The sequence below is a fragment of the Falco cherrug genome, chromosome 11 (assembly GCF_023634085.1).
Source record: "Falco cherrug isolate bFalChe1 chromosome 11, bFalChe1.pri, whole genome shotgun sequence".
Classification (NCBI taxonomy): Eukaryota; Metazoa; Chordata; class Aves; order Falconiformes; family Falconidae; genus Falco; species Falco cherrug.
The window spans coordinates 15323822-15351690 of NC_073707.1; the positions used below are offsets into that span (position 1 = coordinate 15323822).

Consider the following 27869-nt stretch of genomic DNA (forward strand, 5'->3'; position numbering starts at 1 on the left):
CTCTTCGTGTATCAAAAATTGTATCCTTCAGCTGTTGTAAACATTTATATTTAAATTATATCCATTGAAAGTCAATGTAAAGAAAATACTAGGCATTGTAATTGGTGTCATATTAATATATAAATAACAATGACAGAAGCCCTTAACTTGCTGACTTTCTTTCCCATTTACTCACCCCAGGTATTACGTACCATTTAAAAAATCAGAGAATCACAATGATTTTTTTCATACATTTTCTTACCGTGACATTGCTGAGAATGTTATGATTAATGTTATTTAACAGTTTCTTTACTGATAGATGATGAGCAAGATCAATACATAAGATACATTCACTTGTATTCCAGTATGTGTCTATAATCTGTAAATGTCAACTTCAAAAGTTTTATTGAGCTTTCTCAGGCCCTTTAACTTTTTTATCTAGACGTATTTCTGCCCTGCTATGAAAGGGTCCGATGTCTGTCTTCTACCTTGCTTTGTGTCTTCCAATTTAAACTATTGGGTTTTTTTAATTTCTAAATGTATGTTCATGGGGTTAAAATATACCGTAAGTTTGTGCTTTTTCTCAGGTCGTGGTCAATAGGACACAGTAAAATTACTATATGGTGGTTTTACCTTTTCAAACTTTCTTGCATGTGTAAGAAAGTAAAATGAGGGAAAATAAATGTGCCAAATGAACATTTAGTTCAGCTTAATTTTTTTGTTGTTAAGGAAATCATTCTGCCCATGCCTGCAGCTTGTATTAACTATTTTTTTTTTTTTAGACAAGGAGATGAAGGTAAATAAAATAAAATTGGGAAGCATTGCAGCTAATGTGACTTGTGCCAGGCTCTGTGACTTCCAGTACCATTTAGCTTTCAATAATATTTTGAACAATATTTTTCAAACAATGACATAGTGTTTTCAGAGACAGAGTGACAGCTTAAATATTTAACGGATTTGTTTCTGGCAAGTTGAGACGTGGGGACAAGCTGAAGATAAAATATTAGAATATACATTAATTTCTTGTATTTTAATATGAATTGGAAAAAATCCTTCTAAACAGTGCATCTCATCTTACAAACGTGACTGTTGCCATTGCTACCTATTGGAGCTTGAGCAGCTGTAGTTTTCTCTGGAAGCGTTTTCCAAGAGTTTTACTTCTTGGCAAACACAAGAAAAATTATGAACATGTTCTAACGTTTTCATTTATTGCTGAGTACTCTACAAACTGAAATGCTTTTGTAATTGAATCGGCAACTCACAGAGCCTCTTTGTAAGTTGGACTTCCTGACTTCACGTCATGTAAACAAGCTTTATGTTTGCTACAAACAATTTCTGGTACAGGATACAGCTGTGTTTGAAAATGAACATAATAGTGCAATGCTTACTTTTCATTTTCCATGTTCACTTTTGCTAATTTAAATGAGATCCTGAGATGAAAGTTTAAAAAATACCGCATGTTACAAAGGCTGTTGTTATCTTTAAAGCTAATTTGCTTTAATACTTAATACTGTACCGTGCTCAGAAGGCAGTCTCGTGTTTTTGTTTCCCAGAGCCTCTCAGCTGAGGTTCTGGGTAACCACAACCTTTTAATCGTTTCTTTGCTTGGTCGCTGGATGTGCATTCTGAAGAGCTGCTGGAATAGCCTGTTCCTGTCTTCTCTAGGGGTGCCAGGGCAGAGAAACTTTGGTCTTGGTGTGCTATTTCTGCGCAGATTAATGTGCTTACCGTTCTCTCTGGCCGAGCTGCCATGTGTAGTTTATTTCTGAAAATGCTTGCTGCCAGCTAAGGATGGGAGTTGTATGTGTATCTGGTACGGGTCAGCACATGTTGGACTCCAATATTAAAAGCGAAGACAAAGGCTCGTTTTGCCAGAAGTAATTACTGAGGACGTTTAAATAGTTGAACAATCTGGAGCTCACTGTATAAAGTAGGGATCGTGAAAAAATGTGAACTCCCAGTTTAAAAAACTTGTTAGATGTTTGGGTGTTCTTTTGGTTGTGGTTTGGGAATTTGTGTTTTGTTTTTGGGGAGGGGATTGGGGTCTGTCTTTCTGTTTGTTTTTGGTTTGGTTTTTTTCCTTTTTGTTCCATTGTCTTTAAGAGCAGTTGCCAGAAGTTGTGATTGCCCTGAAACCATCAGCACTGGAAACGTTCAACTGAGTTTCCTTAGTGTTGCGATGCTTTGGATTGCAAGATACATGTGCATTTTTCTCATATTACAGAACAAAATAACAGTTGTTTTTCATTGTGTCTTGCAGATTTCGGTGGAGCAACGTATAATAATGAGCGGCGACCCTATGGGTTTTGGTTTCCACCTGAGCAGCGTTCAGAAGAGGAAATAAGAAGGCAAAGGCTTTGTAGGTTTGAGAGACGATGAAGCTGGCAGTTGTTGATGCAACTTGTTCAGTGCTGTTCAGAGTTACCAAAATATTTGCAGATTTACTTGTAATCTTTCTTGCTTTTTTTTTTATAGTTGCAAAACTTCAGAGGATTTTGTGAGTTCAGGCTCGAAGTTGGAACTTGCATAAAAAGTGTGAGATAGGAATCAAAATGTGGCCTTTGGCTGTCTCCTTAAATACAGAAGACAACTGGTAGTTTTACCAAACTTGTCTCTCTTTTTCTTTTTTTTTTCTTTTTTTTTTTTTTTTCTCTCTCTTAATTTCTTCTGTGTAACTTCAGGAATTCTTTGGCTTTTTGACTGCTGGTATTCTCCCACAATAGGTTTTCATCCATCACAGACAAAAAACTATTACATTTTCTATATAACTTTAAACTATGCAATTTTTCCTTATAAACCTTTCTCTGTTTATCTATGATGACCAACTGTTTTTGGGATTGGCGTGTGAAATGTCACTTGAAAAGATTGCTTTGATGACAACAGCTAGATCATGTGAGTCTAGGCTTAAGCTTTTCAGCAGTCTTTCAAGCTTTGTGGGAAAAATAGTTGCAGCTATCCTTATCCTAAGGAGTTATTTAATGCAGCCTTAAATGTTGTGGCCTTTCTCAAAATGCGCCATTTTATCCAGAGCTTCTATGATAAAACTGGGTTGTAACTACTTATGATTTCCTAAAGCCTTTCTTAATATTTATGTTTTAAATTGAAAAATGCATCCCTTTACGTAGATGAAATGATTTCTTGAGAGTTTTATGGCAAGCTGGATAAGCCATACAAAGAATATATTTATTTAATACCATACTTTTTTGAAGCATCTCTTTCCCTTTTTGAGAAGGCTTGGAGGCGGTATGGTGTATATGCTGTTCATGCAGCTTTAGAAATGCTGCTGTTACTTTATATGTATCTCGTTTGATGTCCAGTAGCAGCAGTAAGAGTTTGCAGACTTGTGATCTTGCCTAAATATAGGCTACCTTGAATTCTTCGTTTTCTGGGAAGAATTTCTCTACCCAACTCCAGAGTGGTTGATTGGAGACCAGAGAGCTCAGCTGTCACTTTGGCCAGAGCCTCCACTCGCTGCTTGTCACGCAGCGGCTGTCCTGCTTTTGTGGCACATCTGTCTGTTCAGTAACATTAACCAATCAACCTGAAGGGTTTTCGTTCTAGCATCACTCTGAAGAATTACTCATTGCCCAGGTATTTTAGCCTCATAATAGAAAAAATTCTTCTGAAACTGGGAACACTGCTCCATAGCTATTTTCAGTCCTGAAGAGGTGTGATTGCACAAGAATAATTTAATTATTGGCTTTTGGCACACACCTGTTGGAATCTTGTCATCAGCAGCGATTTAGTAGAGCATTAGGCAGAGCAATTTAATGGTTTCGTCCATGTGATCACCAAGCTGTGCTTAATGGAGTCTACTTTTCTATGGAGTTATAGTCTGAATGTAAAAAACCTGTGCTGTATTTTTCATACAGGAAAAAAATCCAGAAACTATATTTTTTTTACTACGTTCTTTAAATAAAAGGCTACACCTTCTGTTTGTAGCTAATGTATGTAGGAGAAGCTTTCGTTTGCTGAAAAATGCACAAGCCGTTGTTTCTGTCCTGTGACATGTTTGCTTTCACCGTCCTTCTTACACCTATTGCTGGTTTTACACCCAGGAGCAACACAGTATTGTTACACAAACTATGTGGCTCAAGGTTCTGACAGCCCAAAGGTGGGACTGTCATGTGACTTGGGAGATCTCGTGTGGGTAGCATAGGAACGCTTAATGTTATGCAGAGGCTTTCTGGCAGATTCTAAGACACTTAGTACGTAAGGAATGCTGGGGTTTGCTGGCCTTGGTTGTTTTTCTATATATGCAGTAGTCATAGAATAAAACAGCAGATACTTTTATAGTAGGCTAACTTTTCTATGCTCACTGAGTATCAAAAAATGGCATACAGTTCACATATTTTTTCAGTGGGTAATAGATGTAAATGAGGAAGTGGCATAGGTTTCTCAGACTAATCTTTTAATGCTGTGGTCAAAAGTTTCAGTGTAACTTACTGTTGGGTCTGTTAGCCTCTGTTATTTTAATTATTTAAAACCACTGGATTAGCCACTAAGTTGAAAAAAATATATTTAAGTCAAATCAAAAACCTGATGCCAGTTTGTTTTTGTAAAGTGAGGTTAGAAATACTTGTTATTAAATATTTGCAAGAAATTGTCCATACTAATTGCTCAGCTCTTTTGACTTTTGTATACGGTATCTAAATAAATATTTTTTTACATTTAAAACTGTTGAGTTTTCATTTTAGGGATTAACAAGGTGTACGTTTTATATTCCAGAGCTGCCACTTGATTGTTAGCAAGGAGGACTTGCGATACCGAGGGGGCAGATCGATTATGTTGGGACTGATTTTGTTTCTTCTGAATTCATTGGAAGTTTTGGGGCTGAATTACTGGAAGGTTCTGGTACTTACGGTATTTGGAAACTTTAATAACAGCACGATTCCTGCTTATTGCAGGGGAGTTGGACTAGATGACCTTTAAGGATCCCTTTCAACCCAGACTATTCCGATTCCTTAGCAGGATTTTTACCATTAAAAAGCCCCATCAGTTCAGGTTTCAGAGCACCGATGATGCTAGATGCAAGTTGCAGGTGAATTCCTAACATAGGCGCTGTTGCACTTTGTCTCTTCAGGGACAAAAATAAAGGGCAACCTACACAGGTTCCACCTTGCATATTCTCGGACGCTGTTTAGTGCCTGACTCTACATATAAGGATTCTTTAAAAACAAGTAGTTTTATATAAAATATTTTAGGATCTGAAGTATGATTCCCTTTTTGCAGGAGCTGTGATTTCTTGTGAATTTTTTGTACTTCCTCTGAACTCTGACCAGGTTCTGTGTAAGAAATGCCACCCACCCAATTAATCCTAATCAGCAGACCTGTAGAGAGGCACATTCTTGAAGTTTAATGGTTGAATGACCTAACATATTACCGTTGATAAATAGGGGGTTCTTGCAGTCCAGAATTAAGATGTAGTGAAAGAAGAGCGTGTTTAACTTTCAGTTTTTTTCCCCTTCTCTTCTGTCTTGTCTTCAAGCAAGGCAAATTATTATTGTGGTACTGCAAGGGAAAAAATATACGTCTACTTCTTGTAAGGGGGGAAATTAAAGGGCATTCCCTTTAAAGTGCTGAGAGAACAGTGTCGTGCGTGTTCTACACCACGACGGGAGGGACTGGCTTGATGAGTGTAGGTGGAGATGGTGCTCTCGGTGCAGGCTGTGAGCAAGATCCAAGTTTGTCCTGGCCCCCTTCAACTGACATCTTGGTGCCGGGGAGGAGTGTCCAGGGGGAGAGCAGGTCAGTCCTGCTGGGCCACCCTGCCGTGGAGAAGTCATTCTGCCTGAAGCTTTGTTTTCCGTGGCTACCTTTCAAACAATGCTTGCTTGCTTGTTTGGTGAAAATCAGTATTTTCATGGTCCTTTTTTAAAAAAAAGTTCGATTAATGCCACCTTGTTTATTATCACATACGCCTTAAATAATTTCAACACCTCAGTTGGTATAAAGGGTGCAGTAGGAGATGATGAAGGGACTGGCCACTTCAGAAAAGTTCTGCCTTTGGGTTTTTTTGGTTTTTGTTTGTTGGTTTGGTTTGGTTTTACTTGAAAGTGAAAGGCAGAATTTAACTCTTATCATCAGATATAATTTGTTCATATCACATACATGCAGATAAGGAAAAAATACAGATTCATTAAATCAGTGATATATATATGTTCATGGAATGAAAATGTGTCTGGGTAGAGAGGGAAATTCTTTATTAAAACAGACCTTGCTAGGAGACTGTTTCAACTGAGCTGAAGAAAATCCCAGTTTTCATAGCTCTTACCCTAAAAAAGGAGAAAAGAGGCAAGAGAGCATACCTGATAGAGGTCTCTGCATCGACAGTCTGTGGCAGATGTCTTAGTTTTTATTTATATATATATATATATATAAAAAGGAGCTTAAGTTGCAGGTGATAGAGCAAAGCATCCGTGAGCATTGTTAGTTCAAGATAGTTATCCTGACCAAATGATGGCAAAATGACTTGCCTTTTCTCCTCTGTAATAACTGCAAACGCCTGCAGGACAAAAGTAGCTTTCTTTTGTTACCCATTGCTCTCTTTAAATACGATACCCATATATGCGAAGTGTATATATTGTTATAAACCTGGTGCTTGTATCCAGAGCGTGGAACTGAACAGATACACACTGTCTGAAGATTTTGCAGCAAATCTGAGTGCAACTTGAATGAATGGCTTGGGAAACAGTTTTGGTACAGCTGCCTCTTCTGTTGCCGTGTGATGGGAATGGGGGCTGCAGTTAATTTTCACTTCTGACCGGTGAATTGTAATGATTTTTAAGACTGAATGCTCAAGCATTCAACAAAACAGACAGCCAACAGATCCTGCTCTTGGTGCTGTGGCTTCTTCAAGGATTGGGCATGAAGGACAGAGTAATTTTATGGTTTTATTATAAGCTTCTAATTGTGTCCTACATATATAAAAAATAAATTGGTGATTTCTTACTTGTTACCAGATTTCAGAGGGCAAGGAAATATTAATAATTTGTAGTTTCTGGTTGCAGACTCTTCCTAAAAGAATATTCTGCTTTCTAAAGGGTCTAACTCTTGTAATAAATACTGATACCCGTTTACTCTTTCAGGAGCTGTGAAAAGTGCAGACAGCCAGCCATACAAATGTAAGACGGTCCGGGTAGTTCTGTCCATATGGCACGCTCGGAACGGTAAAGCAGCCGGGTTAGTGAAAGAGAAGATCGAGTATATATGTGATGGGAATCTGCTGCCGCAGAACGGTGGTAAGGTCGTCTCTTTTGTCCAGTGCCATGAGGACACTGGCCTAATCTGCAGCAAACAAGCAAAGGATTTCTAAATGCAAATAGTGAACTTTTCTAACAGGTAGGGATATTCTGGAATTTCCTTCTTTAATCTTTTTGGAGCAGGTTAAAGGAACACCTCCTTAGGGCTGTTGACCAGGTAAACAGTAAATGTTCTTACCTTAGTGGAAAATGTTGGATTTTTAAGTTAGATCCTTCACCAAACCATTCCTTACAGGGATCGTTTAAGACCTGTTGGTGGGTGGGCTGCTTCCGTGAATCCCTATCTTTCGTACCCATCTAAGAAGTTAACGAACTGCTCCTGAATCTGTACAATATTGATGTACAGGAATGACCAGTTTGCTGACTTTAAAGAATTAATTCTAAACTAAGTATATATGAACGCAGTTCTACATCTGAGAAGGCTAGCGTGTGTTCTTTTGCCCAGTTAACAGGTGGGTCACGTTGCTCTTAAAGAGCTAAACTCAGCTATAACATTAGTAATGTAACAACTGATTTTGGTAAGATTTTTCATTTACATTAGTACAAAATGTCATTCAGCAACTTCTGATAAAAGCTTTACAGTATCTGGTGTGCAAGGGTCAAACCTCCCACTTACATTTTATCCAGCATTTTGAAAAAACAGAGCTTAGGTCCGAGCAGCCTTGATTCTGGAAGGCTTTAGTGTGCAGAACAGCGCTTAGGTGTGTGTTTCTGTGAACGCCCCTTTTCCTGTACGGGGCCAGGGGTGTTCCAGGTGTCTGTATGTTGCAGTGTGTTTGTTGGAGGAATCAAGATAATTGTTTTGTTGCTGTTTAGAGCTGGGACTTCTGGTTGTATTAAAAATACATTATTCATTCCCTTTTCACTGTTATGTGTATCTAGAGACCCGAAATCCAGAATGAGTGGTTAGCTTACAGAAATGTGGGCTTGAACTTTATTATGTGAGTGAAATGAGCAGGACGGAGGGTAAATGATCACTGATGCATTTAATTTGCAAGGCCCTTCTTTAGGAAGGGTGCTTAAAATCTCAGTTTCTGCACATCACCATCAGGAAGCATATACATTATATACGCAGAGGTACAACCTATCTGTGTGTGATGAAGTTCTGTAACATTGGTACCGTTTATTGTACGTATTTCACTTTTTACGTGCATCTTAAATGCTTAAGCACAATAAAATGAAAACTTTTGGAAGTACTAATTTGCTTTAGAGCTTTTAAAATACAGAATGCAGAATCTAACCAACTACAGCTGCAACTGCCTCAGAGTAGCTGTTTCTAATCTCTTCAATTCCCATCAGAATTGTTTTCTGCCTCTGAGAAAGTTTAATCTCTGCTTTAATGAAAACACCCCTGTCTTCATCATGGTAAATCGTGTAAGAGGGAGCATCTGTCTACAGTAGGAGTGGTGTTAGTAATCACTGCATGGAAAACTCAATTCTGAAAAAGGTATCGCTTTTCTGTGTACTGAAGCTTTGTTTTACCAAGCTGAACACGGCGTCAGTTTGAGGCTTGAGTGCTTCATTCCAAATCTTTCTATAGAGTGCACGGGGGCAACGCACGTGCATGTTCTCTGTTTGGCAGCTGACTTTCAATAGGAGAGTTCATTAGTGTGGTACTTCACTACGTATGTTTCTTTAGAAATTGGGTAGAATTTTGTGCTGCGTTTTGCATTTCTGCTTCGGTGAATCTGTGGAAAACATTGAAATCTGTGAAATTTCAGATACCACATAGCTGAAGCCTGTCATCTTTTGAGAAGCAGTTGACCACTGTGTGGTCAAGCACAAGGTGAGATTTGCTGTGCGGTGGTATTGGATGCTGAAGGCTGGCTGCGTTACATGGAGGAACCATGTTTGTTTAATACATTCATTCCAGAATGATAAATGTGGAGTTGTTTTTATTTTTCACTTCTAAAACACCTCCTCTAATTGAACTTCCAGTACCTTCTGGAACATCTGGATGAAGTGACTAGAAAAGGGGAAAGCTGTTAAGTATGAATGTGGTGCGGTATCTGTTTGAATGCTGATGATGGTTTTTCCTCCACCTGGCTCGTTTTCCAGCTGGTTGAAGTGGGCAGACAGCTCCTCTTCACAGCTGGCTTTGGAGCAGTCCTCCTTGCAAACAGCTGTTCCCCTTTACAAATCTTCCCCGTGGCCTTGAATGGTTTTTGTTTGTGGCTTTTTTTTTTTTTTTTTCTTTCTTGCCCAGTTATAATGTGTGTAAAGCATTAGAACAGGAATCCTCATCTTTGCAGCCTTTCACAATGTATGGCATACTGAATGAAATCAAAAGTTATTTAAGGATTGCTCGTAAGACCTGAAACGGCCAGGCTTCAGTCGGGGCTCTTGGTGTAAAAGTGGTGTTATTTACAGTGGTCCATGTGGAACGACACGAAAAAATTCCCTAGGTGGATGTGGTTTGTTTCTTGAGTTCCGATCATGGTGATACTTAACGAATTGATGAGGGTTGATGTTGTGATCCTGCAGGCTGTGCTGGAGAGCTTGCACGGTCATTGCAGGCTGGCAGTCTTCAGCTGTGCACCAGGAGCAGAAGGCATCATGCAGATCAAACTTAGTTTTTCCTCAAGTGTGCTGTGAAACTTAGAGGAAACTTACTCAAACAAGAAAACAGCAGCTTGTGTTGATGGATGAAAGGCTTATTTCACTTGCCTTAAACACAGGCAAAACATGTATGGACTATAGGAATTCTATGTTTTTGAACTTGTTTTGATACTTTTTTTGCTTTTCTCTGGTGCTTATGAACCAGCCAAAGTAGGAAAGAGTTGTTTGGTTAAGAGTTTACCCTGGAAGAATTCCTGGAACAGTTTTGCTTAAACTTGTTGCACATAATAATGCAATTCTGGGAATGAGTCTTTAAGCAGTTTTCTGCTCTGAGAAATCCAAGGTCAGGAGGAGGCGGAGGTGCTCCGTGGCAGAACAGGCACGCCCCTGAAGGACTGGAGCCCTTGGAGGACCCGTGCAGAGCAGGTCCTCCCAAAAGGACTGCAGCCTTTGGAGGACCAAGGTCACAGCACAGGAAAAGAGTGAGAAGGAAGGTGCAGAAGAAAGCGCTTTGTACCCCGCTCCCCCATCCTGCCCCCGAAGCTTTGTGCCACCTCTTGCCTCACCAAAGGGACCGAGTAAAACCTGCAGAGATAACAAGGGGGCAGAGAGGAGTCTGGAGTGAAGCTGAGCCTGGGAAAGCGGGAGGAAAGGTGTTTTCAGGTGTTGTCAACTTGTTTCCCAAAACCTGAATCAGTAATTAAATATTTATGCTAACTGGCAGTACATTAAGTTAAATTCTCTGAGCTGAGTCAGTTTAGCCCACAACAGTACTTGGTAAGCAATTCCTGTGCCAATGTTTTGACACTCTGGTTTTCTTGTTCTTTCTCCTCCAATTTTCTTCCCTGTCCTGCTTGGGGCGTGGGGGGAAGCAGCTGGGTAGGTGCTTGGCTGCCAGCTGGGGCCAGCTTGTCACAGGCGTTCAGCAGCTGCCCGGCAGGTGACATCGCTGCTGAGGGCACATGGCAGGCAGGGCACCCCGGGGGCAGGCAGGGGACCCCGGACACTGGCCTGGCCCTCGGCAGGTGGCTGCTGTTGTAGGAAGTTGCAGTTTGGATCTGCATACTGGCCCCAGCTAAACACCTTCTCTGTTACCTCATTCTGATGGTGGCTTTTAGCATGTGAACTGTGGACCTGAAATTCAGAAATTCTACTGTACAGAAATAATTTCAAAATACACATGAAAAGTACCATTTTTACAACATAGCACCATTGTGACAAAATGAGCGATACCCATTTCCAGTTGTGCTTTATTCTCTCCCTTTTGAGAGACAACGTTATGTTCTGGAAATCCTGATGCGGAGGGATGTGACGGAGAGGGAAGGGCCTGAACGCTGCCCTGAGGATTTGCCGTGAGTTAGAGCCAGGCATCTTCCCTGCTTCCAAGCCATACAGATGCCGTGGTTTGCAAGGGTGATGGGCGAGCAAGTCTCCTCGTTGTAAATCACAGGTTCTGAATTGAATGCTGGGGCAGTTCACCCCAAACAGCTCTAATCCCAATGACCTTCAAGCACAGCCAGCAGAATTTTCAGTGTTGCTATTAATACCCTGCCGGCTGTTCAAGATAATACTCGCTTCTGTACTGGGCCTACACGAGATCCAAAGCTCTTGAATGCAGCAGTAAGGGTGATCTGGACTATAAGGACTAGCAGAAGGTCGTTGCCTTTAGGAGTGTTTTTACTCATGAACAGCTTCAGCTGTCCCTTTTCACATAAAATTTCATAATTAGGTTTCCTATGAATAGTTTACCAATTATTTTTCTGCTTATAGTCACTGGGCAAATGATTGCAGAATTAAAGCATATGCTGCTTTATACTTGGGTCTGTCTTACTTTGTAATATTAAGCAATTTATCTGCAATTTCATTTTCAATTAGTACAATATTGCTGACAAATGCCTTACAGAATCAGCTAAGCATGAAACGGGAATTTAGACACCTATTAAATATTTAAACTATCAGTGGTAGCCTAAAAATGCATTATATAGTATGTTCTTACAGAACGTAGTACAATGTAACTGGCACAGGTGCAAAAACTTCGTTAAAATAAGAGAAAAACATGACTGGTTCACACAGTGTTTTTAAATCAAATGAGCAGATAAAATGCCATGGAATTGCTTGTTTAGATTATTGGGTCTTTTTTTGTTGATTTTCTCCGATGCTTTTAAGATTTTTCTCTGTACTTGTTTTAAGTTAGGTGAACACAGATCCAATTCCAAAATCCCATTTTATTCCATCTTGTCTATGATAAAGTTTGCAATAACACAGTGTATAAAGTTTTCTTTATTGTTTACTAAAGTGTAGTTAGTACCACAAGCCCCACTGCAAATGCTTCCAGGAAAGGGACTGCAGCTCTCCAGAGAGTTTCTAACCCGAGAAGAGGCTGCAAATGAGTAAGGGAGGAGCTGGTAGGTACTGTCAGGAAAAGCTCATAAATGAGACCTTAATGTGGAATTACCTAAATCCCGTGAGGAAGTGGGACATTTATCTGCTACTGTGAACATAAGCTGAAGTTACTAGCCCAGTGTGGTTCTAGCTGTGGCCTTTCAGGAAACACAGTTTGCACACCTTACCGAACAGGTGACTCGGCCATGGTGCTCCTCTACGTGCAGCTTTGTTCTCACAGCGGTAAGCTCTGAAGCTACTCGGCACCTTGCGGAGTCAAGATGTTGGCTTCTACTGCACACTGGAAAGCCAGCCTTGCCTGCATGTGGGACGCTGTCTGAAGCAGGAGGGGATTAAATTCTTTCATACAGTTCAACAGCAGGGATTAGTCCCTCCTCAAAAGACTGTGTGGTGTGCCAGATCTGACGCAGCTGGGATCACTGGGGAGTGAACTGAGAGGTGTGCCCTGTCCCAGCAGGCCACTGGGACCAAGAGGGAAACGTTCCCTGAGAGAGGTGGGGACTGGGACATGCCCCAGGAGGGCTCCTGACCCTGCCCCAGGTGGAAGAGCAGGGGAGTGAGTTGACCTCCATGTAAGCACAGCAGATGAGAGAGGTTTGCCTGGTTTTGTCAGAATGAGGTTACACAGTCTGATGTATTTACACTTGAATGGACTTATCCTCTGACTATTTTATTTTCCTCTGGCTGGGACTGGAATGTCTGTCTTTCCTGCTCTTTGAGTTTGTGTATCCAACTTGAAACCAGCAGATCAGCCTGTTGTACTTGTGATGGCTTCAGAAGGAGTTTGCTTTGAATTAGGACTCTTGGACGTGGTTCTGTTTCCTTGAAAATCCTTTTGCTGGGGGCACCTCTCTTAGTGAACACAAACTGAAATGAAAAGTGCTGGAAAAAACATTTTATTCCGTTCTAGTAAAACATAGCTTATTTAAGTGGTAAAAAGAGCATTTGTGGCCCTTCTGCACATGATAAATTCCCCATGTGCCATCTGTGTTTTCAGTAGTTCCATCATGATTCAAATACACATTTAATAGTTTTGGATTTATAGCTGAATGAAGAAGGTATAGATGTGAACTTTTTCAAAAGGTGATTAGTGTGTTAGCTTATAAACATTGTAACAGTCAATGCTTTAAAAAATACAAAGCATCTCTAGAGCTATGATTCCATAAGGATCTTAAAGGTGACTGTTCTTTTTGTTGGTGGTGTATTCACAAATAGAGAAGCAAAAATTAACAAAATGTATTGGCTTCAGGTTTAGACAGTTGTCCTAGCACCACTTCTATTCATCACTCGGGTAAGTTCACCCATTTTATCACCATGCTACTGTTTCTTTCCAATTAACTTTAGAAACTGCTTTGTTTCTTCAGCCACTTGGATTGGGAGTTTAATAATTTAACTGCTCTTAGAAATTAATTGCAAATATAAATACAGCTTCTTAAGGATGCGTTATCTCAGCTAATTTTATTTTCTTACATAACCTACCGTTAAACAGATTTGCAACTTTTTGTTGCTTATGAAAGCCCAATTAACAGTTTATTTGCAGTCTGTTTTCAGTACTGCAATGGTAAAAGACTTTCTTCTCCCTTGTTCTTATTATGAGGGTTTTTTACAATTACATTTTCCCCTTCCCTCAGAAACAGCATGTGCAAGTTTCTTTAGCTTGGGAAATTCAGCTATAGGGCTTTAAGACATTTGTATGTTTGCACATCTGTATCTGTAAGGATAAATATTTGTAATATGCCATATACATGCACATGCTCTTCCTGCTGTAAATGCCATTTCTAACAGGACATCCATTGTCTTGCACAATAGGTCTGATTTCCTTGGTATTCCCGGCTTGACTCTACCCTCCAGACTCCCCTTGTTACCTGTATTTTATGGCAGTGGACTCCGATGTGACAGTTTAATTTCTTGGTATTACATCATTTACGGTGGGTTTTGCTACTTGTAGATGTGTGTGCATGGGTGGATGAGGCTCAACACGTCCTTCATCTTTCAGCCTTGCATTTCTGTTCAAACAAACAGTGCTGCACACTTTCATACTACAAATATTATTAAACACTGTTTAAACCTTTAGCATATTGTTCATCTTTATGCAAGTCTCGCTCTAGCTGTTCACTTTTGTTTCGCTTGTTAGCCATGCTTCAGGCATACCTGGCATCTACTGATTTTTTTCCTCTGCTCTTGTCCTTCTTTAAGAGTTCCTGACAGGGGGGCTGATGCAAACTGCAACTCGGGCATCACAGTTGTTAGCCAGAAACTGTATTCGTTAGCAAAAAATTGACATGTTCCCCGCTGACCCTGGCATTCAATGAATGGTGCTGATCTGAAGTCTTCTAGGCAACTTCCAGGTGACATAAGGGACTGTCCACCACCCTGATCACCAGATCCAGTGTGCTGGAAAGAGCAATGAAAGAACCTGATAAGTGTGCATGAAAAATAGGTAAATCATGTTAATCTGTCTTTTTCTGACTTTATTTTCTTTTAACGGTACTATTTTTGGTGATCTTAAGTTGGAGTAAGCTTCCCTTGCTGGAGAAAATCTTAATTTCTTTTGTAATGAGTTAATCTCAAAAGTCTAGAGCCAGCTCACTTATTTTTCTGGTATTTATCAAACTAAGAAAAGAGTAAATCTGGGTTGATTCTAAACGATGCTGTTACTAAACTGCTACAAATGTAATTAGAGGGTGGCTTTAAAAAGACCTGGACCTCTAATTCTGAAAAGTGTGTCTTCATATGTGAAAATCCCATTGTTTATTAAAGAAATATAAGCAAAATCTCTGTAATTTTAAGAAGTGTGTAGCTTAAGGCTATGGCTTTAGTGTATATAGCTACAGCCAGGTTCCCCAGTTTGGAAGTAACCCTCGTTTCTTTTTGTGAATTTTCCTTTTTAATGTTTGCTAGACGTTGGATAGTTTTAGTTTTCAGAGCTAAAAATCTTTGAACACAAAAGCTGTATGGAAGAAACTTTTACATATATGACCGTATGCAAAGACTCTTACCATCAAAAAAGAATATCCTATCCAGAGACTCCTCCAGTTGACCGGGCAGGGAGGAATTGACTGATCTTGGCTGTGAATTGCTACTGCTTGGGCTGGGGCCTCGCATACCGCACACCTGCTTATGTAGGGCTGTATTTCCTCTTCAGAGAGAGGCGTCATTGGTAAAGGAGCTGCACTTGACAACCAGTAAGACTTATCGTTTCGACTGGCGTAGTAACAAACTTGGTTGATATTACAGTAAGCAAATGGCATGGTGTTAAACACAGGAAGGCAAGATCCTGCCAGACCTGAAAATAATAACAAGGGATGAAAATTACTCCACTTCTTTCTAGGTAAATTGAAAATACTATTCTGGGCAATGTTACTGCAAAACTATGTGTCTTGACAGTAGTTACATAATTCACAGATCTTAAACCTCCCAGGCTCTTTACCAAAATGACTAGTTAATTGAAAACAGAAACTTTTTTTTACCAGTAAGTATCTTCCTTTGACCAATAATGTTTAACTGTGTCACAGTCCAGTATTTAAACATGATGTAGTTTGTCTCCATGGGAAACAGTTATGATAACAAATTTCTTAGCTTTGCCAACGCTGAAAAATAAATTAGGCAAGAGGTGGTGGCTGGTTTAAAAGGAGATTAGCTATTTACAAACTCATTAGGAGCAGTAAGAAAACAAATGCCAAAGCTGATAAATAGAAAATTTTTGTAAAGTATGACAAGCCATTGCTACCAGTGTGTTAAGCCAAAATCTCAGCAGCTGTTCTGCTGCCTTCCAGAAAGGTTTCACAGACTCTCAAAGTGAAATAAAAGGATTGAGGGATTTTGCAGAGCCAATCCTGCAAAATTCTCATCAGGCAGACATCAGTGGGAATTAAGAAGTACCTAGTGCATACTTCAGCATACTTCAGAGGTGAAGTTGTTCTTCCAGAACTGAATTTAGAACAGTTTCATGATGACCTATTTAGTTAACAATAATAATCACTGCATATATGTTCTGCCTTGAACTTTGTGTGATTTATTATTTCTGTAACACCCCAAAACCCTAATGCCTGCCTTAAAGACACGTAACACTTCTATATAGAAGTCGGTTTTGTTTATCACTGATAATACTCCATTCCAGTACTAATAAAGGGTCTGGAATAGCCTGAGTAAGGAAAATGCCTGCAAAAAAGAAGACCCTAGTCACAGGAAACAAGGACTATTTTCTTTGTGTCCTATTTTCACTGCTGTTGTAAGGCTTTCTGTTACCAACTGGCTTTCCTGGGGAATGTCAAACACACAATAGTGAAAACATTTCAAAACAACACTGCTGTACTAAAAATAACTCTTTTTATTGCTCTTTTAAACACTTCTTTTTCTTGTCCAGCTTGTTAGGTCCTTGATCTTTCCTCCTAGGAGACTTCTCTGCCTCTGGTATAAAACTGAACAAGAATTTAGGAAATTTCTTCTGTGCAGTTGCCACCAATCAGTTTCTCCAGCTCCAAGTCAGATGACTTATTTAGACAACAGCTAATTTTAGTCAGCATTGTAGAAGAAATGACCCAGGACACCAAGAAGAGCTGTCTTTGGGAGAAATTTGGCTCTGTCTTTCCCAAAAAAGACTTCTGACTCTTAAAAGCACATAATTCTGCTGTGTACACATGATGCATAATTTTATTTGTACAGCTTGCTTATACTACCTAACTGCGACTACCTAATTTAACCAGCTCTTTTCCCCAAGCTGTTTCTACAGTAAAAGGGAGCAATATCCTGCAGGGAGTTATTTCAGAATGGCCAAATGAGATTCCAGGTCTAGGAAAATCTCTCCCGTAAGTTCAAAGACAGCCCGAAATGACTAGCAAGGATAAGTGAAATAAACCACTCATGTCTCCAAATTCTATTCAATATTACTTAGAGGTAGAAACACTTTTTTTCATTCAACTGCATAGCAGCAGAAAGCCATTTTAAATGGGTCACATAATAGGGCAGCGTAACCAAGCAGTGTAAATTAGTTTTGAGTCTCCAGAAAAAAGTAATTGATGATTGTATAGCGTGCTCCATTTGACTTGTCTTTCATTGTATAGATTGCACCAAATTAGACCTTAACTGGAGAGCAATTATGTATTACAATACATACCGAGATCTTGATTATGAGCTTTCTCTTGTCCTTCCAGGTACAGCAGACTATAGCCAGTCCATAATTTTGGCATCCCCTGTGGACAGAGTGGTTCTCTGTCTGACTGACTGTGAAGGACGAGCAAGAATCCACTTGCAGATCTAATATGGGGGCCTGGTGGTCCTGGGATACCAGTACGGCCAGGTGGACCTTACACATAGGAGAAAAGGTAAAAATTATTTTTATTTATGAAACACAGAGCTGGTGTGAATTTTGGCTATATTTAAGTGTTCAGTAACGGGTTCCTGACTGAATATAGTACAACTTCATAGGTTGTCGTGGGCAATAAAGACACCAGTACACTCACGTTATCCTCCTTATGGGAGAGAAATGAACTAGATTGCCACTGAATGCTTGACGGTTGGGTTTTCTTTTGTGCTTCTGCCCTATGCTATATGGATTAAGAAACGAACTGAGGTGGGCAGTGGCTTCCCAGATGTACTCACTAGGATGACTTGTCTGGACTGAATTTGAATCCCTGCAGTAACAGTCAATGCCCTTTCCTTACATATGTATTAAACCATTAATTTGTTAAACAGCAGTCACAGTTAAAATACAATTTTAATTACTCACAGACAGTTGCACTATTAGCCCTGACTCAGAAACGCATACCTATTGATATACAGCGTTTAAGCCTGCGTGGTTAATTGCTTTTCTGGTTAATAATGGATGCTGAGATAAATTTTCTTCTGATAGGGCTTTCTATCTGTTATGGAATCATTCACAAATGTCACTGTTGGGGCTTGAACTGAGAGGGAGAAAGAAGTATCGTGGTATCTCAGGCTAGAGGTGGATGTATCCATGTGCGAGAGAGAAAATTTCGTCTATACACCATCTCGCACATCTCTCCCAAAAGTCATGTTCCATTCTTACCTTGTGGCCCAGCAAATCCTTGCTCTCCTACATTCCCTTGGTCGCCTGGTGGTCCAGGTGCCCCAGGTAAACCATCTTGGCCTGGTAGGCCACGTGACCCTTCTTCACCTTTTCTTCCTAGATAAATACAAGGTAAGCACTTTCCCTTGATATGGCTGCATTTAAAGGTTATACATTGTCCAAACGTACACAGCATGCAAAGGGCCGGTCAGCAGAACAGACACCACCAAGAAATGATGCCTCAGGACAGCAAGGTGCAGAACTGCTTTCTGCTGGGAATTCTCTTTACAACTTACTCGTCTTGAGACCACACTAGTAGCTCAGAGGCATGACTTTTGCAACATTCAGCTCCTGATACCGTTTTAAGTCCTCTCTACAGAGCCTGTGTGATTTGCAGTTGAAATCAGAGCACTAACAAGCATTATTATGACAAGCCTCTCGCAGAATTGCCATCAGTATCTGTACCATATAATGAGTTATAACTCATCCTAAGGCAGGCCTTCCTCTTTTAGGACCCAATTAAGCAAAGCTTTCAAACACGTAGTGAACTTCCTGTGAGTACTGCACGTATTGGAGTTCTTACAGAGCAGGGAGGGACTGCAGAACTGGGCTACATTCAGTAACTTTTAGGCTCCTGATGGCTTCACCTTTTTATATTTCTCAAATGTACATGTATTTTTATACATAAGCAGAAAACAAGGTGTGGCCGTGACAGTAAAGCATAAGTCTCACATGCAGGGCACCGATGGTAATGGTCCTGTTCACTGGCTACTTTAAACATAACTTGAATTGAATGAAGTTATGCTTGTCAAGTATTATTGCACCCAGCAGTGCTTTTCCTCTTTTGGGGAAAAAACAGTTTTCAGATGAGTATGTTTCTCTAGCACCACAGTTGTTTCTCATTAATGGTGTTTCATTCCTTGAAAATTTTGCTATTTAACCTGCAGGCTGAGTAATTCAAAGTTGCTTCACAACATTCAAAATTTCCCCATGTTACTTTTTAGTAGATTCATTACAAAAATCTAAACCAGTCAAACCAATTTAACAGCTTTTCAATGTTGGTTGCAGAGTTATTTTGCCAAAGCTCAAGTACACTGAAGTTTTAGTAACCTGCATTGCTTCTGCCAGTAAAACCTCCAGTTTGCCTTCCAAGCCAGGAGAAAACTGGAATTCTGCTATCTTCATGAAAGGAAAAGCATTACTAAAGTGTTTCTGTCGTAAAACCGGTGTGAGTAGGTATCACTGTGTCATCTGGTTTCACAGAAACTGTTTTAATGATGTATATAATGGAAATACAGCTGTTCAACCCAGAAACACCTTTTAGTTGGCAAATCAATTAAGGTATGTAAAACTAGATCACTGAAAATTGCCTTGTGTACACTTTCATGCGGGGAATGGCTACTGCAGGGAATCTCCTGGGAGAAAATAATGGATTTTTCTCTCTGGAGACACTGGATGTCCAGTGCAGCCACCACAAAAAACTTCAGTTTTCCAAGTAGGAAATATTTAAAATTACATAAGGAATTCCACTATCTAAACTGAAGACGCCACATTTAGACACAACCCAAACTGAAGAAACTACGCAGACATGCTAGGCTATATTTCTATAAAGATGCTCACTCTTTTGGAATGAACCATGCCAGCATCACCCTTGTTTTCTTTTTATCTACCAGAAGAAAGTTACAGTCTTTTCTCACTTCTTTTTAAAATCTCTTTGGTCAGTTTCTTTTGTGGTAACTTTTTCATGTTTTAACAGATAAAAAAGTGCTATTGTAGATGCCTCTCTGACTTCAGTGTCCTTTCAGGACTTTGGTTAGCAGAGCTTTGTGATTCATTACTGCTAAATTTTAAAGCATGTCTATTTTTAACATCCTCAAAATAAAACCTGTCTAAACCATAAGATTGGTTTGAAGCATTGCTTTTTCATTGTTGGTAAAAGAAGGAAAAATAGAGTTTGAAGAACTTTTTGTCAACAGTGCCTGATACTTTTGCCCTCCCTGGCCTAGGAAAAGGGAATTCAGGGCAGGCAGGCTCAAGCAGCCTGGTTTCAGCTATATTGATCCATCATCCTCAGCATTAACCAGCCCACTAAGTGTTTCTGGAGACTGTTAATAAGTGTTTAAGGGGAGGAGACAGGATAAAACATAAAAAAGGACTGTGACCTTTTTCCATTTGTTGTCTAAATGGCTAAAATAAACATCCAAGCTTTCAAAACACAAGCTTACCTTGGGCTCCAGGGTGGCCTATTGCCCCTGGTAATCCTACAGAGCCATCATCTCCTCTTTGCCCTGCTTCCCCAGGAGGCCCTGGGATTGCACGGCATGAATCATCTATTTTTCCTGGTTCACCAGGGTCGCCTGGAATGTGTAATAGGAAGGTGAATTAGACTGAGGACTGGTTGATAGCTCCCATGTGAAAAATTAACATACCTCATTTTGGTACTCAAGTGTATGTTTTAAGTATTTTAAAATCTTGAATTAGTTGAGTCTCAGCGCTCTTAATTTTACTCTGAGTCTTTTAGCACAGGATTTACCAGCATGGTAAGCATGTGTTAGCAAGTGTATGCTAGCTGGTATGTTTCAGATATTTGCTATATAGTTTCTATCTTAATGTGCCCCAAACTGATTTGAGTTAAAACCTAAAGTCTACCCAACTTCAGCACAAACACCTTAGTGAAGATTTACAGCATTTTGCCTATTCTATGACTGCAAAACCATCAATAAGCAGGCCAAAGCAGCTAACCCACAATATCCATGTAATAAGAGTCATAATAAAAAAAATAAGAATGGCCACATATTATGTATCGAAAGCTACTGGGAGCTATTGGCTATTTGTATTTTGGAACAAAATAGGAGTCAGATTAAGACTTCAGTGTTTGTAGTAATCCAGTATTATCATGCAAGCTTTTGCTAAGTTTTTGGTTAGAAAGCATCTTGTGTGACAACCAAAAAACAAAATGATAATTTGAAACAGATGTGGTTTACAAGTCTAACTGACATCATAGCATGAGACTTCTCAATGTAGCATTATCATGCTATTGGTCTGCTTGGAAGTGGTACCTATTTATATGCAAAATCTATCAGAACTATGCTGTTGTAGCAGCATCTACTATTCCCAACAGCCAAACCAAGAATACCTCTAGTAAGAGCAGAATGTACCTATACAGAAGGAAGCCCACATGAAAAGAATGACAATCAATAGTCATTAACTTACCTATGAAACCTGAAGGGTTGGAGAAGTGGAAAGCAGATTGCAGCCATTGTGGTACAGGTGGAAACAAGTTTCAGGCGTGTAAATTGGAGTAAAGAATGCAATGAAAACTGAAATCACTTACAGGAGGTGACATTAGAAACAAATACATAGTTCAGAAATTTTTTCACAACTCAAATGAGAAATCAATTTTTTTTTTCTGAGATAGTTTAAATTGTATGCAGGTAAACATTAGTTAGATTATATGTGAATAGAAAGGTCATGGTTACAATTGAGTGACAAGAGCAAGAGGTTTGTAAGTACCTGTGGGACCTCTGGGACCAGGTTTTCCTTGAAAACCTTGGTCTCCTGGTTGTCCTGTAGCACCAGGTGGACCCTGAGGGCCACGGATTCCCATAGGACCTCGAAAAAAAAACAATTGTGCAGTTACACATGGTTGCATTCTGAGAAGGTGAACACATAAATAAGATGAAATCTGGCTGCTTAAGGAACAAAAAAAATGCTTGGGACAGCTCAACTCCTGTCTCCCAGAAAGAAATGCACATTTTTATCCCTGATCTTGATCTGAATTAAAATGTATGACTTCTCTTTTCGTAGATTGGAAGAGATTGATGTAGATAGGACTTCTCTACATGTGTGGAAGAAGCAAGAGTATCTAGATCCCTGTTTTCAAACTAAAGAATCGGTTGAAAGCCCAAAGCTATTGACATGGGGCAGTTGTGAGACTGTGTTAGTTCAAACACACCTGCATCTTCGAGCTCTGCAGAGAGGTCAATGTTTCCTTTATCTGGCACACTCCGAAGTTTTACTGCCTGATTCTCAGGTTGGTAGGGGAGTCTTCCAACAAGTTATTGGAAGCAGTACATGTGAATCTGTCTCTATGCTGACCTTCTACCCCAACCCTATCTTATCTGTAGGTAACAGGGCAGAGCTACGAAATGTCCAGCCTACCCCTTCTGTCTGGCTCAGTCTTTGTTGGAATCCCCAGTGCACAAGGCTCAGCTGCACAGGGCTGGGCATAAGTGCACATGCTAGTTAAAAACGTCTCAGATCTTACCCTTTGTGCCTCCTCTTCCTTGGTTCCCTGGAAGACCTCTGGCTCCTTGTTGCCCTCGCTGTCCGGGATTACCTGGTGCTCCTCGAATACCGATATCACCTGGATCTCCTCGCACAAAGATCGTCTCTCCAGGAGGACCAGGATTTCCAGGCTGACCTATGGTAAAAGAACTTAATTCTTAATACATGAATGAAGCATAAACATCTAAAAATAGCCATGTTCCATTTGTTTCTTTGCTTTCTGTTTTTTTGTGGTGGGTTTTTTTTTTTTCTATCCTGGCACAGAGGACAGCCCTTGTGTGTTTTTGGAAATATTAGCCTTTGTCCAAGGCACTGTAAAGAAGACAACAATAGGAATAGCTCCCAAAACTATGTAGATTCTGTGCAAGCAAAAAGCGGCAAGTTAATGTTACGTGCATTGAGACAGATTCTCTGTATCTATCACAGTGTCGGTTAGCCTTCCAGCCTTCATCCCATTTCCCAACAGGAAGTAAGTCTTTGTGGACTGGGTAAGGAAGGGTTCAGATAATAATGTAAGGGGTCAGAACAACTGGAAAGAGCTCCATTTGAGGACCAGAATCCATAGGAATTGACTAGATCCCTTGGGAACCCCCCTGCTTGTAACAGAATCACAGAATGGTCAGGGTGGTAAGGGACCTTTGGAGATCATCTAGTCCAACCCTCTGCTAAAGCAGGTTCTCCTAGATCAGGTTTGCACAGAATCGCATCCAGTGAGGACTACATAAATGCTTACAAAAGAGTTGCCAGCTTCAGCTTTCCCAGCTAAATTTAGATTGGAAAGGTTTTTGTGGGTTTACCAACAACAGTGGGCTTCTGGACCATGTGTTTTATCCTTCTTGCTAGGAAAAGAGGCCAGTAATCTAATTTCTGTTTGCTTTGGTGGAAACTGAGATGTCTTGTAGCAGCAGTACTTGTACAGAATTACTATATAGGCCAGAAAGCTGAATATGAAGAGCTGCATTTTATCCTTGCTCTCATGATCAATCTGGCATTCACTTCTCTGCGTATTCACTGAGGTGTTGATTAGTTTCTTTGTTCCTTATACGCTTTTATATGTTGTTCCACAGACAGTAACCCAGTGACTCCTAGCAGCCTCAGGGATTTTTACATGACCAAATTTGATATATTTGATATTTGGTTTTAATACCTCTGATGCCATCTAAACCAGGTGGTCCTTGATCACCTGGAGGACCAGGAGAAGCACTATCAGGAGATCTTCCCATAGGTCCAGTGGGTCCAGCAGGTCCTCTTCTACCTAAGGCATCACATTTAAAAAAAATAATAAAAAAAAGCTTGTTTTTTAGATTACAGAAATAAATTACTAAGTAAAAGAATGCTGCCATGTGAAGTCATGGAGGTGTAACGTCTGCTCTCACTTGTATACTGAACAAACCAGTGATTAGCCTACTGAAGACATCTTGTCAAAGTGAAAATATTTATTATGTTTTAAAAATTTTTCATTCTTTCCATAAAACCAACTTAAACTAAAGAATGAATCATCACACATTTGGATATCGCCACAGATAGCTACCTTCTCTTGAATTCTAACGACATGAGAAATGGTAAAAATGTAAGATGAGTGCGGACTATGAAATCGTTCTGCCTGGGACAGGATAAGATTGTTCCCAGAAAAATTGAGTTCAGCCATTTCCTGAAAATCTCAGTGAACAAGATGAATTTACTAGACTTAAATGTATTTTTCTCCTCATTTGTAATCTGGAGTTTTGCTAAAGAAGACATTGGTGCCCATAGATGTGAGAGGCAGGAGTTACAGAGGAGTTACAGGTTACCATCCTCTGCAAGACACTTTGGGGTAGTCGCAGCTGGTTAGCAAGTGTGTTGCAATCTGTCGCCTTCTCTTTTCTACAAAAAAACCCATCTAGTTTCTTTAGTCTTGTTTTTGACCCCATCCTTCCATTTACTCTGTAGTGAGTTTTCCCTAATTTGTCAAAGCTGGACACACTGTACCATGAGAGGCCTTGCTCATCCTATGGCAAGCAGTGTTAATACACCTTCAAATGAAACTTTTTCTCTTTTTTTCCTCAACAGCACCATTCTGTTGACTCTCCCAGTTCATGAACTAGTAACTGAATTGAGAAAAAAATGACCATGTCTTCATCTTAGAATAATTCACCTCACAAGAACTCATCTCCACTATTTTTCTTCTGTGTGTTTATGTGACACTGTGGCAAGGTTTGGTAGAGTAAAGCTAATGTCACCTCTAATCACAGAACTGCTGAGGCTTGGGTGGCCTCTGGAGACTTTCTAGTCCAACCCCCTCCTCAAAGCAGAGTCAGCTAGAGCAGGTTGCCTAGGACTCTGTCCAGCTGGGTTTTAAGTATCTCCAAGGATGGACACTGTACAACTTCTCTGGGCAATCTGTTCCCATGTCCAATTACCTTTATAGGAAAACCAACACTTTTCCTTATGTTTCCATAGAATTTCTTGTATGTCAGTTTGTGCCACTGCCTCTTGTCCTGTCACTGGATACTATTATGAAGAATCTGTCGCCATGTCCCTCCCATCAAGTATGTATACACATTGATAAAACCTGCCTTGAGCTTTCTCTTCTGGAGGCTGAGCAATTCCCACTCCCTCAGCCTCTCCTCATACGACAGATGCTCCAATCTCTTAACCTTAGTGGCCCTTCCTCAAACACTTGCTCTTTCCTATTTCTGTGCAATTCCTACATCACCAAGGCTCTTAAGTAACCATAGCAATCTTGTGATACAGTTCCATTGTTCATTTACATCAGAACAGTTGAGAGAGATTTACTATATTTCTGTGACTACTAGATCTCCTGCACTCTTTTTCTTCAGGAATTTCTTCCCAAGAGACGACAACACCTAGCAATTCTCTAAGTCTGTCCAAGTCCATCATTTTCTATTCTCATCCTTTGCTCTCCTGGAATGTAATAAGAAATACCGGTGTTTCTGTATCTACTCAGGAAACATCAGCATGTTATTGCAACAGAAATGTTTTCAGGGAGGGAATCTTCTGGGCATGTATTAATGTTCATACTAACCAGAGGAAGAGCCTGTATGAACTTCATTTCAGCTCTGCAGGGCACCGCTAAGGAGAAAACCTTTTCTTACCTGGGAATCCTGGGAATCCTCTTTCTCCAGGGGGGCCTGGAATAGAAATACCAGGCCATCCAGGTTCACCTCTGTCTCCTTTTGGTCCAAGTTCTCCTGGGTATCCTGGGGGCCCTGTTTCACTTTGACCTTTATAGGAGAACAGTTATGTACATAAAGCTTACAGTGAGTACAAACACAGATGTGCAGAATAGAAATACCAGCTGCAGATGTTCCCCCTTGCAAGGATTGCCTAGTGATATTTTTCTGGTTCTCTCTTGGAAGCTGGATAGTGTTTTGTTGAATCTGGCCCTAATTCATTTCTTTCAAAGAAAGTAATTTCTTTGCCTTAATGCTCCTCTTTAGGGGTTATTTTATATGGTGTCATTGTTGTCTGTAACTCGAAATGTAAACTGATTGCATTGTCCTAATCTAATTTTCTGTTGACATATATTTGTAATCTCTAGATAAATGGTGAGCACTGTTTCTTAATATTGCTTCAAAAGCACCTTGTGAAAGTTTCAAATAGACCAGCGTGAGTGAAATGCAGGTTCCTCTTAAGTTTGTGGCACAACTCCCACCCATGGACTTTAATGGGGCTGGGATTTCATAAGTCTCCTTTTAATTTTTTTAGGTTTATCTTTTACTTATTAAAAAAAAAACCTGGAGACTTGGCTCTCCTTTGAATCATATGCACTGAATATTTTCATTTTATAAACAGCCTTGAAAGGTTCCAAAAAACTTTATGAGTAATGGAACTTTTAAAGTTTTCCCCACAAATAACTGCAGGTGCGTCATTACGCATACTTGAGATTCTGTTTGAAACTTTAGTCTGAGCCTTGATGATATCTTCTGGGCAAGGCAAGTACCAAAATAATGTGCATCGTTCCTTGCATATTCAGTCGTTTAAGAGATTTTTTGTTTCACATAGTTGTTTTCCTTCTTTACCTGGAGCTCCTGCAGAACCTTTTTGACCTTTTAGTCCATCCAAGCCATCCAGTCCAGGCAGTCCAGGAAGACCTGAGAAGTATTACAGGCATGACTAGGTGCCATAATAATCCTTTAAAGTTACAATTAAAAATTATGCCCTTTTTTCTGACAACACATTCTGGATCAAGACAGGGTATTTGCTGAATTTGATTCTTATTGGTAACTGAAGACAAGATCATTACACCTAAGTGCAGTATTTTTGGAAAGGAAACTGTCATAAATCTGAAAATAGCAATCAAAATACAGTTTCACATCAAAGAAATCAGAAAACATACCTTTTAATCCTTTAGACGTTTCTATACTGCAGCTAGCAGCAGGAAGCCTACTATGGGCTAATTTTCTCTATAGCAAACCTTGTGTCTGTGGTTAGACTACTACTGCTACGTGCAATTAACTAGTCCAAAGTTAGCTGTGTTATCACTACATGACCAAGTGACTTGGATGCAGACACTACCCAAAATAACTGTAAAGCTGGAACTTCTTTACAGCTTCTTTTCCAGATGTAGGTGCAATCTAATCTAGCTGCACTAGAAAGATGCTAAGTTTTCACCTGGCTGCTTTTCCCTGGTCCGGTAGATTTCCCACAGAAAACTATGCTTTTTTACATCACGCTATTACAGAAATTCTTTAAACTCAACAGCACAAAGCCTTTGGAGAAAAAAAAATCTAATTAAGACCTATGTTGACTTGTGATAGTATAGAGCAGTTTTGTCACTAGTGATGTTCACTAGATGACCAGATCACAGCTTGAATGTTTGTGGTAGTCAGACGTAACTTTTGCTTTATAATTTGGGCTCTTTTTGAAAATTGCTAAAACAAAAATGCCATCTATTATCTGTTTGTTTTGGTTTTTTTAATTGACCTGATCTGAGATTGTGTTTTTGTTTGCAGTGGAAGGTAAAAGTGTCTCCACATCACTAGCATTTTTATAGTTTCCTAAATTGTATAGATAAAGTATCAAACATGAAGACATACACCTACTAAATCCAGATGGCAGCCTATCACCTGGTGATAGGAACAGATCTGGCAAAACTGATGGGTCATTTGGTAACAGGTTAAGAGTTTTCAGAGAGAGGAATAGACTTGGGATGCTTCTTGCTCCACAGGAGGACAGGTTAGAGCAGACACTGATCATCCAGAAGTTGAACAATACTGTCAGTGCCTATTCCTGTCTCTTTTCCATCTTTGCTGTTTATCCCTGCCTAATTTCCCTCCACACCAGTTCCTCTCCCTGCCATGTAGGATTCCCAGTCCAGTTGCAGTGGTTTTTTTCCACATGTCTGAATT

At 39.9% G+C, this 27869-nt stretch overlaps 2 protein-coding genes and 1 long non-coding RNA gene across 13 annotated transcripts in view; 2 read left to right on the forward strand and 1 right to left on the reverse strand.

Annotated features, from left to right (window-relative positions):
* Window positions 1-4531, forward strand: part of RHBDD1 (rhomboid domain containing 1) — a 45890-nt gene extending 41359 nt beyond the window's left edge. For all 5 annotated transcript variants that reach the window (XM_055723524.1, XM_055723525.1, XM_027811824.2 and 2 more), the window contains one exon: window positions 2240-4531. In XM_055723524.1, coding sequence (XP_055579499.1) covers window positions 2240-2358 — 119 coding nt within the window. In that variant the 3' untranslated portion in view covers window positions 2359-4531. The remainder of the gene's footprint in view (window positions 1-2239) is intronic.
* Window positions 4532-6884: 2353 nt separating this feature from the next.
* COL4A4 (collagen type IV alpha 4 chain) overlaps window positions 6885-27869 on the reverse strand; it is an 82407-nt gene continuing 61422 nt past the window's right edge. The window contains exons 38-48 of the mRNA XM_014283623.3: window positions 26541-26612; window positions 25614-25742; window positions 23666-23773; window positions 22499-22654; window positions 21745-21843; window positions 21445-21453; window positions 20457-20588; window positions 18232-18348; window positions 17320-17508; window positions 15203-15489; window positions 6885-14597 (exon numbers count right to left, since the gene is read on the reverse strand). Coding sequence (XP_014139098.2) covers window positions 14334-14597; window positions 15203-15489; window positions 17320-17508; window positions 18232-18348; window positions 20457-20588; window positions 21445-21453; window positions 21745-21843; window positions 22499-22654; window positions 23666-23773; window positions 25614-25742; window positions 26541-26612 — 1562 coding nt within the window. The 3' untranslated portion in view covers window positions 6885-14333. The remainder of the gene's footprint in view (window positions 14598-15202; window positions 15490-17319; window positions 17509-18231; window positions 18349-20456; window positions 20589-21444; window positions 21454-21744; window positions 21844-22498; window positions 22655-23665; window positions 23774-25613; window positions 25743-26540; window positions 26613-27869) is intronic.
* Window positions 22568-27869, forward strand: part of LOC114017087 (uncharacterized) — a 40752-nt gene continuing 35450 nt past the window's right edge. For all 7 annotated transcript variants that reach the window (XR_008734445.1, XR_008734438.1, XR_008734440.1 and 4 more), the window contains exon 1: window positions 22568-22659. This is a non-coding gene — a long non-coding RNA (uncharacterized LOC114017087). The remainder of the gene's footprint in view (window positions 22660-27869) is intronic.